Raw genomic sequence first — 15,687 nt, 5'->3', positions numbered from 1 at the left:
ATTGTACAAAGATAAATAAAAATAAAAATTAAATATTAATATAATATTAACATAATAATTTAAATATAATTAAAAATATCAAACAAAATAAATTTAACAATCAGACCACAAATTAAATCACCACATATGAAAATTCACCATAAAAATAAATAAATATAAGAGACACATGGGTAAATATGTATATATGGCAAGGATAATTTGGTTTTGAAAAAAATATATTTTGGTTTCTGCTTTTTATAAGAAGTAGATTTTTTTTAGCTTCTTCTCAAAAATAGAAAAAAACTATTTATATTTCTAATTAAAAACAGTTTTACTAATTAGCCAAATAGCTTAATTCCTCCCTCCCCCCAAAAAAATAATATTTTATCTCAAAATAAGTGTTTTTAATTAAAAAAAAATCGCAATTTTGGGACTTAGAAGGACGGCAGGATTGGTTGAATTGAGTTAAGCTATTTTCAGAAGTTTTGCATGCGAAATCAGGTCATAGTTATGCATACTTTAATCATATTATTTATTTAATTTAGCGTAGAATTAAAAATTACAGATCACCACGAAATTGGGATAACTCATGCACAAATTTGTTATAAGTTACTTGGTTTGGAATAAATTGAGCTTAAATAAGATAAAATGCGGATCAAAATTTAACTTGTTCAATTCTTACTATGTTTTTAATTGCTTTATTTCTTCTTTTATAATTTTTTAGTATCTAATAAAATTATAACAATATTTTTCTTTATTATCAAAAAATTATCTTTTAGAAATTTTTTTTATTAGATTGTTCTTAGATCAATTTAGGCTAAATATAAATTTTAATTTTAATAAATTAAATTGAAATAGACTAAATTAATAAATGGACAAATCAGTAATCAATTTAAATTTAATGAACTAGTCGTTTTTTTCACCACAATTTAAAATGGCCACTATCTTATGAACGCGTCACGAACTCGCGAGTCTTCTATTTTTGGAACGACATGATATTTTTCCTTCCGGATTAAATGGGAAGCTGCCTAATTCCATTACGTGGAAGCTTTTTATTAGACATACCATTTAACTAGTTAAATTCTTTTATATAAGTCACAAATATAGTTTAGAATACTTGTATTGGACAAAATTCGTGGAATCAATTACTAAGATAAACTGTTTATATCACAAAATTTAAAGTTGGACACTTTTTAAAATTATATATAAAAGCGGAATACTTAATGTATCGGACTATCACGAGGACAAGTGATAAGAGTAGTTGTTAATGGTTATTCCTAATAGGAAATTAGTTCGTATAATCGTGAAACGTGTCTTGCTTCCCGTGGTTTAAGCATACGCCTATTCGTGTCTTTTGTATCTATTACCCCATTTTGCAACAAGCCACTTGCTATAGTCCATTCATTGTCTCTCTCACTGTATATTTTTAGGATGTACATACCCAAAAAATAATCTAATAGGTTTGGGACCCAATCCATATTAGTGGACTTTCTTTGATAACAAAATCAAAGGATTGTTGACCTGGTCAATGAATTGAAGTCTCAAAGCTGTTCAATTTGCATATGGAATTATGGATTAAGCAGTCAACCAAACTTCAAATAGCTAGCAATTATAGACGTTGGCAAATTAAGGCGTGCTAGATGCTTTGATTTGGCCTGTTTGTTAGAAAATACACGTAATGGTCCAAGTTGGGATTTTCCTCGACCCTCACAATTTAGTTGACACACTCCACTAATTCAACCAAGTAGTTGGCTAGTTGCAATTAACCCACAAATTATGTTAGCTAAAAAACAGAAACTACCAATTGCAGTGCTTTAAAGGCCAACAACTAGTTGATCATCATCCTCTATAACCGGTATATATAAATTGTAAAATTTTCTAAATGACGTGATTTTTTTATACGAATTTGATTTAAAGCAGACAATATCACCATCTTAAGGCTATTTTGGACCAACACTCATTTCTAGTCAATATTTGTCCAGCACTTTCGCTTAAATTCAATGTTGATTTTCCACATGATTGTATTATTGTAGTATGTCAATCCCTTGAATTTACATCAGAGTAACATGGCCACAATTTGATTTAGCGCTAATTGCTCAAATTTAGCTGCTTACCACTTCAATCTTGTAGCTTTCACGAGGTTTTGTTTGAAAATTGCTTTTCAAAGTTCCAATTTTCGACAACAACTAATCGAATTTTTGCCTAAAACTTGATTTATCGTTGCTCCTAAGAAACTTACCCAACTAAATCTATTAAAAAAGAACAGACATGTGCTTGTTAAATATAATAAATATATGTATTCCTAACGTAACATTCGGTAAAGATATGACACCCGAGTCTAACTCAACCCCAAAAGCTAGCTCATAACAGGAGGATTGTCCAAGTTCATATAAGGAGATCACTAGTTCATTCCCAAACCAATGTGGAACTTTTATCCACTCTAACACCCCCTTCACACCTAGTCCGACAGACTGGAGTGTGGACCGAGAGCCCAAACAGGGATGGACATGGCTCTGATACCATGTTAAATTAGTTCTTGAGCCTAACTCACACCCCGAAAGCTAGCTCATGAGGGAGATTGTCCAAGTCCATATAAGGAGTCCACCAATCCATTTTCCAACCAAAGTGGGACGTTTACCTACTTTAACACCCCCCTCATGCCCAGGCCTGATCGGAGCGTGGAGCGGGAGTTCAAACGGGGATGGATCTGGCTCTGATACCATGTAAAGATATGGGACATGAGCCTAACTTAACCCCAAAAGTTAGCTCATGAGGGGAAGATTGTCTAAGTTCATATAAGGAGACCACAGTTCATTTTCCAACCAATGTGAGACTTTTTCCCACTCTAACACATACGCTACTCTCTTCGTTCCATATTGATTGATCATTTTTCTTTTTACTCGCATATTAGTAAGGTGATAAATTAATATGAGACAACTATTTTGAATAAAATGATCAACTAATATATAAATATGAGAGTACTAAACAATGAAGTTGCAAGAAATAGGGCGCCATGAATGGTCCAGGCATCATCTTGAGTCGTACTAGGCATTATCTTAAAAAACTATTTTAACAATACAAAATATTTTTCAAAATTAAATAAAATACGTGAATCAACAAATTAATTAACATCCGTCAGTTATTCTTGGCATAGGAGAAGCTCATCACATTATCTTGCCACATGGAACATACTTTCAAGAAAGAGCTAGCACATCCTTTCATTTACTGTACCACTTCTCCAAGAAAAAAATTAGCTTCTTTAACACATCTTTGAAGACTTTAATTTAAAAGGCACACTTTTAAAAGCAATTTTTTTGAAATAAGCAGTAATTTACTTATATATTCATCTTACAAAATAGTTTCTAAAATCATCAGTTGTGGAACTTGCTAATTGTATTTGATATGAATCACCGAAAAGATTTTTAAAAAGAGACATGAAACAAAAAAGAGAAATCACGAATTGAAGGTTTTTCAGTTAAGCAAATTACATATAATCAATAATATCATGACAATTGACAATTGACAAGAATAAAGAATTTCAATCTTTTTGGTGTTTATGTAAAAAAAATCAATACGGAGGAATTGTTTCAAAACAGTAGACCCCATCCAATTCCGGTGCAAACTTTGGCCTCCGTAGGCGCGACGGAGATTTTGAATATGATGACGGCGCCGCCGCCTCTTCTGTCTTGTTCAGTTTACCGGTTGCGGAAGTAGACGGTGGAGAAACGGCGATCTTGCGATCGGATACAAGAGGGCCCACACCTTGTTGTTTGTTGTCAGAAGTGGGCGGTGCCCAAGAGTGGTTCACTTTTTGGCCCAAAATTTCAGCGGAGAGAGCATCAAAAGAACTGAAAATTGACATCATCGTGTTGGTGTTTTCTTTTGGATCTAACTTGCAAATTAACAAATAATTTGAAAGCAAGCATTGATTTATGCAATAATAATCCTTGATTAGGAAAAACACAAACTGCAAAAGTGGGAATATACCTGGGGAATTGGGAAAGGAAACAACTGGGAATTCCTTTCCCAATTAGGATCGGTAAGATGTGGAAGTGGAGATGGGAGAAACGAATTTCCCTATAATTCACAATCTCCTATTAACGCGTATAGTTTGGATTTTTTTTATTTTTTTTTTTTGAGTGAAAAGTTATAATTTAAAAATTTTAATATGTTATAAATATAATGAATGTCTGCCGTGCATTTTCTTCATTGTAAAATCACAATTATAAGCGTTCTCTTTTCTCTCTACTTTCTTCTCATGATTTCATAATATGTTATCAACATAAATTGCTCATTGTCCATTAAAAGTTAACGGTAGGTATTTTTTGATTTTTATGGATTGGTCTCATCGTAAGTTTTTTTGGATGCAAGATGTATATATGTAAAGTTTATATAATATATGTATACTAAACTGAATTCACGTGGCTGGTCTGAAACAAATTTTGTGTATAACCTGTGGTGCTGCCTCTTGTTGATTACTTGCAGCAACATAGTGTTGCAAATCTCGAATGACCACGCTGCCAGAGTTTTCTTTTTCGAGAATATTGCTAATTAATCGGATGGTAATAAACCTAATGATTTAAAATTTATACTACTAATTTTAGTATACAACTTATCTGCGTGCACAACAACGGGGTCACCATATTCTTACTTGCATTAGTATTATTGCTGCTATTTAATTTGAACTCTGATGTAATTGATTTCTCTTTTTGTACGTATGATTTTGCAAATTGTTGCTTACAAAATTATTGCCACCATAAATGATAATATTGCTCAAGTCTCGAAGGTGAGCAATATGCACTTTTGCTTTATTATATTATTGGTTAAGGATAAGATGATGGATTCAAGTTTCACTAAAAGGATAAGACAATGAATTTATGTCCAATTACACTAAGAGGTCAAGACGATTGGATTCATGTCAAATCGCACCAAGAGGGTAAGATATCATGTTTCTGTATTGGTGCACCGTGATTAAAGATGTTGAATTTTAAGTCTCATCAATTTATATATTGCATAACAAGACTTTACATGGATAAAATGTAAGTTTGAGTCTCAATACATCAATATAATGATGACCGAGGCAAAATGATGTGTTTTTGATTAAAATTAGTCATGAAACCTATTTCAATCCCTAAAGTGAATGTGATGGCAGTGCATAATGCGTCTGAAAGAAGACAAGTAATTGAATAATGCACATGAATGTGGAATGAGGTACAAAGTTAACATAATTAGATATACTCAGATGATTGTATTACATTCATGATGAATGAGAACTTTTGATAAATGCTAAAATTATAGATGCATTCATTGAAGTGAATGAGGTATATATCAACCATGCTAGGCGTGAAAATGGTCGTGACCCTTGTCATGGATGTAGTATAACCAAGAATGTCTCTAAGCAGACATGTGTTATGGAAAAACTCCCTACTTTATCTTTTGGTTTGTGTTGAACAAGAATTAGTGCAATTGAGGCACATTCTATAGTAAATCAAAAGTTTACTGATTCCAATACTTTGGTTGTCAGGGACATTTTGAGTCTATAATAGACATCCATTAAAGAATCTAAAGGTTTTTTTTAAATGGTAATTTTTTTTTTACTCCTTGTTAGCAAGGCTAGTTAATTGTGAGACCATCACAAACAAAAGTTGAGATTGAGTCTCATGCGTTTTAAGAGCGTGTGAATGTTGGTAAGTGTAAAGCTTATTTGACTTGCAGTCTAGACACAAGAAGATTTCATACATTTAATGTGAATGTTGCTACTCAACAAAATTGATATGAAAAAGACTGAAGAATTCAAAGTGTAAAACATTCAAAGTTTTTGAAATACTTGTTTATAATCCTCATATAGATCACAAGCAAGAATTTTTCATATTGTTATGCAAGTTGATAACTTGAATTAAACTCTTGAAAATTTTCAAAAGGCAATAGATTATTTGCTTAAAGAAATTGAAGTGAGGAACTTGCAGAATTATTTGATCCCGAAGGATGATTCCTAGAAGGAGATAGTTCGAAACACATTTCGCCAAATCTTTTATACACACATGTGCTCCAAAAGAATGGTGATATCAATGTGCAACAGATTTGTTCAAGTGACAATGTGGTTGGTTTGTTCATCAAGTCTCTACCAACTACAACTTTCAAGAAGATGGTGCACAAGCTTGGAATGCGAAGATTCAAGTCTCTAGATTGATGTTCTCATTAGGGGAAGTTAATATGTGTTGTGCTCTTTTTTCCTTACGAGGTTTTGTCCCACTGGATTTTCCTTGTAAGGTTTTTAATGAGGCAAGCTAGATGCGTATTATTAGAAATGTGTACTATTTTCCTTCACTAGAGTTTTTATTTTTTTAAGTTTTTTTAGTAGGGTGTTAACGAGGCACATCATTTACAAATTAGACATTCAAGTGGGAGTGCGTTATAAATATAGTGAAGGTCTATCTGATAGAGAAAATTTAAGAACCCTAACTTTGGGACCAAGTCAATTTTCCCCTATAAATAGATGGGTTCTCTTCATTGTATAATCATTCATCAAGAGAAATTATAAGTCATCTCTCTTCTCCTTACTTTCTTTTCATTGTTTTATATAGTTTCATAACAATATATATATATATATATATATATATATATATATATGAACTAAAAAAAATAAACAAATTGATAGGAAAGGAATTTAACTTCAGTTAATATTAAAAAGAAATACACATTGGACATAACGTTGAACATGTCATGTTTCGTCTGATTTGTGCATGATGCGTGTCCTTTTACCCCTTTTTTTTTGGAAGCCAGTGTTAAGCGGATAAGCTTGTGGAAGGTTTATTTTCCCTGCGATTTTTCTCTATCAATAATTCGATATACTCATATGCTTAATTCGCGTGTATTATAGCCATACATATTATAATATGTATACTCATGAGTCATGACTCATGAGAGGTTCACAGACTAGTAGTTCTCGTAGATATTAAAATTTTATGGGCTCTATTAGATGTGTTTAATTTTAGTTGAGACTTTATAAGATATATAGAAAAGACATAAAGTTACCATTGAAGTTGTCTCGAATTTTCAAAAAAACACATTAACTTTGCAACCATCCTGTTACCCCACTGAATAATTATGAACTGATATTATTATATCATTTTTCTATCAGCCCCAATTTTTAAAAAGCAAGTGTGTTTGCACACCAATCATTATATGACACGTGTTGATTTAATTAAAAATATTTTTTTTTTCATTTTTAGTTTTTTCTTTATTTCTCTCTCTCTCTTAATATTTGACTTATTTTAATTTTAATTTTAATTTCATCTTAAATCCCACTCCATCTTCCACCCCCACTTTCAAGTTGATCTATCCCTTCATTTTCTTTCTTTTTCTTCACCTCCCACCCTCGCCCCATCCCCACATCAAGTTGAACTCCTCTCTCCTTTTTTTCTTTTCCTTTTCTTCTTCTTCTCCAATCAAATTATTTATTTTAGTGATTTTTTTGTAAAAAAATAATCATACTATTTTCTAGACTTTATTGAATAGATAACAAAACTAATTGTTTTTCTAAGAAACTTGAAAATTTTAAAGATATTATCAATTACTCCTTTTCATATAACTTCAAAATTAGAAGTGATAAATTTAAAAGAATCAATGAATTCCCCGAAAATTGAAAGAACTTGATTGAAACCGGATAAAAAAATTTTATACGATACCTCCTAATCATCTTGAAATCTAATGGGTTTATCAAATTGTTCGAAATGTAAGAAAATATTTAGATTAAGTTTTAAAATTAAAGAGAGTAAAACTAATAGTAGTAAAAAAAGGAAGGTGAAGTTGTGGTAAAAATGATGACATTGAAAGTGACAAACTTCAATGGAGATGACAATGAATTTTTGAAGAAGAAAGATCAAAGAAAAAGAAAAAATAATAAGGAAAAAAAGTTAAAATAATAAGAAAATATATTTTATAATAAAATACTTGTAAAAATAAAATTATATTAGTTATTTTATGTTGCTCACTTTCTTTGAAAGAGTGCACACACTCTCTATGTAAGGTGGACAAAAAATGATGCAATAATATTAGTTCAAGATTGTTTAGTGGGGTAATAAGACGCCCGCATAGTTAAAGTATTTTTTAAAAAATTCGGGACAAGTTCAAGTGTCATTTTATGTCTTTTCTCTAAGATATATTCAATTCTAATTAGAGTTCTTATAAGCTAGTCAACCTTAAACTCGGATTCATGCCTATATAAAAAGTATTATATTTCTTTGAAAAAACATCTCGAATATCCTATATTTCTTTGAAAGGCATCTCAAATATCCTATATGCTCTTGAGTATCATGAAAACACCATAATTCATCCGGATTGTTTTATAAGTTATAAGTTCAAGAATTCAAGCACATTAAAGTTCAAGAATAACTCAAGATCAAGACCATCAAATTCAAGAACAAGCTCAAACGCTCAAGTTCGAGCTCATCAAGATCAAGCTCGAAGACCCTTGGATCCAAAATACAAGTCAAGAACAAGTTCATCAAAATTCCAGATCAAGCTTACAAACCCTTGAAAATATGAATTAGAGGATTCATAGAGATCGTGATATAATTTTGTTGTGATATTTTTCGATTTTGATTATTATTTTCCTAACACGAATTTTATTTGATATCCCATTGAGCGTGCTAGAATTTGTAAACAATAAATTTTGCATCTAGAAACAATAATCAAAATCAATAAATATTGCAATAATCGTATTTATTTTATTTCAAATATGAGTATTACAATTTCTACGAATCTTCTGATTCATTAGGCTTTTAAACTTGATCTTGATGGACTTATTCTTAACTTGTATAATTTGGATCCAAGGCCTTCAAGCTTAAATTTGAATCTTGATGAATTTGAACTTGATCTTGATTTTTATTTGAATTTCGGGGTTGCTGAGCTTGTTCTTGAATCTGGTGGTTTTGATCTTGAATTGTTCTCAAACTTGAATTTTTGAATACTTGACTTCTTGAATATTTGTATTCGCGAACTTGTAGCATGTAGAGAAATCTTATGAAATATTCAAAATATTGATCTTTATTAATATCCAAAAGCTATTGTAGGATCCTAATTAAAATTGAACATATTTTGTAAAGTCCCACAAAATTTTAATATCGATAAAAAAGAACAATAATCTAGTAAGAGTACTCGTTCTGTCCTGAGATTTATCTTCTATTGTTGTTAAACAAAATGAAATTGATGGAGTACAATTTATCACTTAATATACGAGCAGCTATATGCTATCTCACCTAAAAATATACTACTAGACAATATAATGAAGTTGCAAGAAACTGGCACATGAATATCACCAGTCATAATAAACTTTCTGGAAGAAAAATAGTCTTCCTTCAGTTTCATCTTTTATAAAATCAGTTGCAAAAATCGTTCATTATAATTTATATTCGATCGCCGATCGCCGAAAAGAATAAATCGGAAATATAAAACAAAACGAGAAATTACGAATTGAAGTTTTACCAATAAGCAAAACAAAAAAGTGAATATGATCCGAATCCAAAAAATTGTATATATCATAATCAGTTTTCAATCTCGTAATTTTAGTAAAAACAAAAATCAATAGGTAATGATAGTTTCGAAACAGTGAACACCGTCAAATTCCAGAGCGAATCTCTGCCTCTTCTGCTGATTTTGGCACGAAGATGATGCCTCTCCGGCCTTGTTCAGAACAGCAATAGAAGAAGTAGACGGCGGAGAAGCAACGGCTTGGCTATTTGTTACAAGAGTTCCAACGCCTTGTTGTGTTTTGTCATGAGTAGTGAGTGCTTTAGAAAAACTCAACTTCTGCCCACAAACCTCAGCAGAAAGAGCATCAAAGGGACTGAAAATTGACATCATCATCGTTGCCGTTGGTGTATTGTTGCTTCTAACTTGCAATTTGCTAACAAATAACAAGCAAAGAAAATAGTACTCCCTCCGTCCCTATTTACTTGTCCATATTTCCTTTTTTAGTTGTCCCTATTTAGTTGTCCATTTTGACAAATCAAGAAAGGACAACAAATTTTTTCCTATTATACCCTTATTTACACTTCTTGAAAATTGTAAAAGTGTATGTTGTTTTCCTCCAATTTATTTCACTTGAATTCAAATAAGTGGTTATAATTTTGAAGTGAAAAGTTGTCATAAGGGTAAAATTGTAACTTCACTGTGTTAATCATTGTTGCCTTAATCTGTGTGTCATTTTTAAAGTGGACAACTAAAAAGGGACGGAGGGAGTAGTATTTATTTGTTGATTGGTTTTAATTTAGGTAAGAAGTAACTTGAGTAGGAAGAAAAAGAAACTGCAGAAGTAAAGAGTATTATATAGTGGAAGTGGAGTAAAACTGGAAACTTCTGTAAAGTGGAAATAGAGAGAAATGAAATTTCTAAAATTATTCTCCCATTCGTTGAATTTTAGACTTTTTGAAAGATTGGTGGGTCGGCTAATTAACTTTGAAAACTAACAATTCTATCAACGCGTGTTATTTTGGGTCATATATTTTGCGAGCGACATGATGTATATCTTCTCGATTTAATTGAACACTAACTAATTCTAATTATTTATTGATTTCTCTATCTTTAATTTTTTATATTTTAATTTATCAAGAGTTAAATTTATTAATTTTTAAATTATAAAATATAAAAAACGGAGTCTTATTGTAGTTGACAAAACAATTTGTGATTATATTATTTAAAATATGAAAAACATTTATATCCAAGAGAGTGACAGAACTTTTTAAAGCATGGTAGTTGATATTGTCCAGCCATTGTGTTATGCGGATAAGCTGGTGGACCAACTCAATATTGGTGGGTCTTTCTTCCATTAAAAATTGCTGAAATGGGAGCACCGAATTAAGTTTGAAATCTGTTCTACTTGTATATGCATTATATTAACGTGTCCTCCCTATATTTTTTATTTTTTTTATAATATCCTTCAAACTGAAACAACCATGACTAAAAAGGAGGTCTTCAATTTTTCAATTGATTGAACCAAGCTTCTGGTCTAAACTATATTCAAATTTTTTTTAAAAATTGTAACATGATATTTTTATTTGATTTTTTGAGAATATTATGGATCAATATACATATATCAATGTTAAGTAAGAACAAAATTTAATTTTATACGTATGCAGATGATGACATCAACATATTCTATGTGTGTATCAACAAGCCTATATGAACAAGGAGTTTTACTCTGACGTAAAACAGAGCTATGAAAGAAAAAAGAGAAATTACAAACTGATATCAAAATCCATAAATTGTATATATCAATCACCAAAATTTACATCATAGATGAGTCGTAACAATGATCATGGTAGACAAGAATAAATGAAATTTCAATCTCGTAATTTTAGTAAAAACAAAAATCAATAGGGAATTATAGTTTCAAAACAGTGGACGCCGTCGAATTCCAGAGCGAACCTCTGCCTCTTCTGCTGCTGCTGCCGCGAAGATGGCGGCGGCGATGCCTCTCCGGCCTTCTTCAGAATACCGGTTGAAGAAGTAGCCGGCGGAGAAGAGGCGGTTTTTTTATCTGATACAAGAGTTCCAACCCCTTGTTGTTTTGTGTCAGTACTAGATGGCTTAGAAAAACTCAATTTCTGCCCAAAAAGTTCAGCAGAGAGGGCATCAAAGGAACTGAAAATTGACATCATCATCGTTGGCGATTCACTTGCAAATTACTAACAAATAACAAGAAAATAAAGAAAGTATTGACTTGTTGATGTAAGCAGTGAGTGAGTTTATGTTAAAATTAAAAATTTGAGTACGAAGAAAAGAAGTTGCAGAAGCAGAAGTATATATAGGGGAAGCGTATTAAAGAAAGATCTGGAAAGTAAAAGTAGTTGAAACGAAATTTCCAATACTGTTTCTCTAATTCGTTGAACTGGGTCAGCGAACGAACTTGGAAAACTAACGCGTGTCAATTGGGTCTACTTTTCATTTTTTCAAAGTATATCTTCTGGATTTAACTGGAAATTACCTAATTCCAATAACAAACACTTCTTCTGTTCCAATTTACGCGCCACTATCACAATTTTGAGAACTAATTTAAATTAATTTTACGTAATTTTGAAATATATAAATATTATTTAAAACTTGTATATTCAAATTCACATGATAATTTAAAAGTTTTTGAGTCTCAAAATTTAGGTGAAAAAGGGGACAGGGGGAGAATTTTTTTTAGTAGGAAATTAGGAAGTTTTGATCAAAATAAGCTATTTTAAAAATCAATTCACCAAACTAATACGCTTTTTAAATTTTTTACAAAAGTAGTATAAACGTACTTCATGGTAAGGTTTTAGGTTATTTTTATTTTAAAAATTCAACGGACAAAAACTGACAACGTTAAATGAATAAACGTTACTGTGAGTAACGTTTTATACCTAAAACGTTACTCACAATAACGTTTATTGAGAATCCAATCACGTCAACCCTGCAATTGCATAATCAAATCCTGCAAATTTAAAACATTACTATTTTACTAAGAATCCAATCACGGGTCTTCGACTCCTGCAAATTTAGAATAAATCCTGCAAATTTAGCTATAAAACGTTACTCATAGTAACGTTTTACCTCAAAAACGTTACTGTCAGTTACAACACTCTGTTAAAGTCATATTCCTCCATTTTTTAAACTGACCACATGTGATTATAAAATAAATATTGTTGTAAGGAATGTTTTGCATATTCCAACAATATTCAACAAAACTTTTACTTGTGTTGCCCATTGTTAAAATAATATTCACAAAACTTCATCAGGTATGAATTAAATAAGTCAAGTTTATCATAATATTAAGAGATTTTTTTAAATAATATTAATAAATTAGAAAAATAATTTTAAAGCTATAGTAAGAACTTAACATAATATGAGTAACATTTTATAGCTAAATTTGCAGGATTTATTCTAAATTTGCAGGAGTTGAAGACCCGTGATTCTTAGTAAAATAGTAACGTTTTACACCTAAAATGTTACTGTGAGTAACGTTTTACACTTAAAACGTTACTGTGAGTAATGTTTTAAATTTCTGGGTTGACGTGATTGGATTCTCAATAAACGTTATTGTGAGTAACGTTTATTCATTTAACGTCGTCAGCTCCGTCAATTTTTGTCCGTTGAATTTTTAAAATAAAAATAACCTAAAACGTTACCATGAAGTACGTTTATACTACTTTTGTAAAAAATTTAAAAAGCGTATTAGTTTGGTGAATTGGTTTTTAAAATAGCTTATTTTGGTCAATGCTTCAGGAAATTAGTGTAAAAATAAATGAAGGGTTGAACGTGTCATGTTTGATGTGGTATGAGACATGAATACGTGTGCTTTTACCCCTTTTTTTGGAACAAGGCCAGTGTGGATAAGCTTAAGGACTAATTCTATATTGGTGGGAGTTGGGACTGACGTGATCAATGAAGTTGAGTTTGAAACCTGTTCAACTTGTATACGGGATTTTAAAAAAAAACTATTTCAAAAATAATTGATGCCAAAAAATAATATATTTTTAAATATAGTGTTCAATTTTTAAGATATGTTTATTTAAATTATACTATATTAGTTTGTTTACTTCTTGTTTAAAACTTCATTTTTTGTTAAAATGACACATGGACTTTTATGGGTTCTTCTAGTCAAACTTATTGAATTGAAACAGCCATGATTGACTTAAAAGGAGTTTTGAGTCAATATCTTGACGTTGCTGTGTGTTAGCAAGTAGTGAATGAAGGAATCTTCTTCGACCATGATTATTCAATATCTAGACGTAAGAATTGTTTGACAAGGGGTATAAAAATTGTACTACTGAAAAAGGAATAGTAATAATATTGGAATTAGTTATGTTCAAATTATTTTTTTATACATTATTTGATTTGATATATTAAAAATAACAAGCATTACGTTATTTTCTAAAAGTAGATATTTGTTTCAAAGAAAAAAAACCTCCACATTCTTCTTTAGTTCTATACACTTTCGAGGCAATCATGTTTTGAAAAATTGCACCAAATAATGGATTAATAATACTAAAACTAATACATGCGTTATTTTCTCTAATATCTTCCGTGAAATACCTCCTAATTAATACAGAAATAATATAATTAATGTATATGTTACTTAAAAACCTGGATATAATGTAACGTACGGGTAATTGATAATACCCCAAGAGTGCATATAAGGCAAGCAATCATGAAAGTGAATATACGAAAGTGATATATTTTTAGATGAGCTAAGGTTAGTCATCTGATTCCATACATGGATATTATTCCAAATGGTATGTAGCTCTCATCTGGTGTTACATACTACCAATAAATCCTATGATGAATAGCAATATATACACGTACTAATACCTGCTAATCTGCTTCCTCTCACTAGCACATGTAACATAATGGAAAGAATCACCTAGTATTTTTATCGCTATTGAGATTTCAATCCTGACCTTCCATTGTTCTCATAAAAATATTGGACATAAGTTGTAGGTTTTGTGTAACAAAACAATTGTGCCTAGTGTACCAAACCCCTATCAACATATATAACTCACAAAATCAACTGCTTAGTAGAGAGCTTACCATAAAAGATGTATGTAGTAATGTTGTATTCATATTACAGAACAATGAGAGAACAAAAACCCCAAAGCACAGAGTAATATTTAGAGATCAAATTTAGTGTCTTAACATATTCCATCATGAATAACTTTTGGTAAGAATTATAGCAACACAATAATGAGCAATTAGCAAATTAACCTGGTAAGGAAATTAAAACACCTAAAGCCAAATATGTTGCATATTAAAAGAGAAACTCCTAATCAAACAAGCTCAATCCCAAATCCTCGTCACTGTCCTCCTTCATCTCCTCCTGCAACCACACAATCAAACAAACACGTCATAAATTGGGACAGAGAGAATAATAAAAACTACTTAATATATAAATACGCACTAGTAACATTTATGACAAATTTGTTACCTTTTTCTCCTCAGCAGCGGGAGCAGCAGCACCACCACCACCACCTCCACCAACGGGGGCAGCAGCAACAGCCACTGCTGGACCGCCACCTGTCCCAACAGTCAAAATAAGATCTTCAATGTCCCTCTTCTCAAATAGCTTGGCGAAAAGACTAGGCCAATAAGACTCCACTGAAATATTAGCTGCTTTCACCACCGTAGCAATCTTCTCTGCCTGAAATCCCAAATACAATTATGTTAATTAAAAGATTATGATAAAAGAATAATTAATTAGCGGGTAATGAAAGATGATTATTACCGTAATAGGAATTCCATCATCGAAGAGAAGTAACGCAGCATAGGTACAACCAAGTTCCCCAACTGACATTTTTGCACAAAATTGATGAAGTTGTAAAGAATAATAAGAAAGATTAGAAAAAAAAAAATCACTTTTGATTATAGAAAATAAGTTGGTATTTAGAGGACCGTAAAACTAATAGATACGAAATATTAGGGTGGAGGAGTACGTTACGGACTTCAGGTACTACGGGTCTAACGGCTTTACACACGAATAGCTACATTTTAAACCTTTTTACTATCTTCCATATTTATTTATTTATTTTGGTACTTATAAACCAACTTGTGAAAGTGTCAAAATTAGTTAGTTAGATTATATTTGTAGCGTCCTTAGTTGAGAATATCAAGTGCTGATCATTTGTAAACTTTAGATCAAGCAAATGCGATATAACTATTTTGCACATATTAGTAAAGCATATGCAA

The 15,687-nt window shown here is 31.1% G+C and overlaps 4 protein-coding genes across 4 annotated transcripts in view; all 4 read right to left on the bottom strand.

Moving 5' to 3' along the window:
* Positions 1-3,439: 3,439 nt before the first annotated feature.
* Positions 3,440-4,053, bottom strand: LOC125813778 (uncharacterized). Its single transcript, XM_049493250.1, has one exon. It carries the CDS (start codon positions 3,842-3,844, stop codon positions 3,548-3,550), a length of 297 nt encoding a protein of 98 aa, XP_049349207.1. The 5' UTR covers positions 3,845-4,053; the 3' UTR covers positions 3,440-3,547.
* A 5,441-nt stretch (positions 4,054-9,494) lies between these two features.
* LOC125813780 (uncharacterized) lies at positions 9,495-9,909 on the bottom strand. The gene has a single exon (XM_049493252.1). It carries the CDS (start codon positions 9,844-9,846, stop codon positions 9,562-9,564), a length of 285 nt encoding a protein of 94 aa, XP_049349209.1. The 5' UTR covers positions 9,847-9,909; the 3' UTR covers positions 9,495-9,561.
* A 1,307-nt stretch (positions 9,910-11,216) lies between these two features.
* LOC125813779 (uncharacterized) lies at positions 11,217-11,731 on the bottom strand. The gene has a single exon (XM_049493251.1). It carries the CDS (start codon positions 11,640-11,642, stop codon positions 11,352-11,354), a length of 291 nt encoding a protein of 96 aa, XP_049349208.1. The 5' UTR covers positions 11,643-11,731; the 3' UTR covers positions 11,217-11,351.
* Positions 11,732-14,745: 3,014 nt separating this feature from the next.
* LOC125813773 (60S acidic ribosomal protein P1-like) overlaps positions 14,746-15,687 on the bottom strand; it is a 102,801-nt gene continuing 101,859 nt past the window's right edge. The window contains exons 2-4 of the mRNA XM_049493243.1: positions 15,227-15,305; positions 14,930-15,142; positions 14,746-14,821 (exon numbers count right to left, since the gene is read on the bottom strand). Coding sequence (XP_049349200.1) covers positions 14,768-14,821; positions 14,930-15,142; positions 15,227-15,295 — 336 coding nt within the window. The 5' untranslated portion in view covers positions 15,296-15,305 and the 3' untranslated portion in view covers positions 14,746-14,767. The remainder of the gene's footprint in view (positions 14,822-14,929; positions 15,143-15,226; positions 15,306-15,687) is intronic.

This window comes from Solanum verrucosum, unplaced genomic scaffold (genome assembly GCF_900185275.1).
Source record: "Solanum verrucosum unplaced genomic scaffold, falcon-dt-bn FXZP01000205.1, whole genome shotgun sequence".
Lineage (NCBI taxonomy): Eukaryota > Viridiplantae > Streptophyta > Magnoliopsida > Solanales > Solanaceae > Solanum > Solanum verrucosum.
Note: the sequence above shows the minus strand (reverse complement) of the source record. Positions and strands in the feature narration are given on the sequence as shown.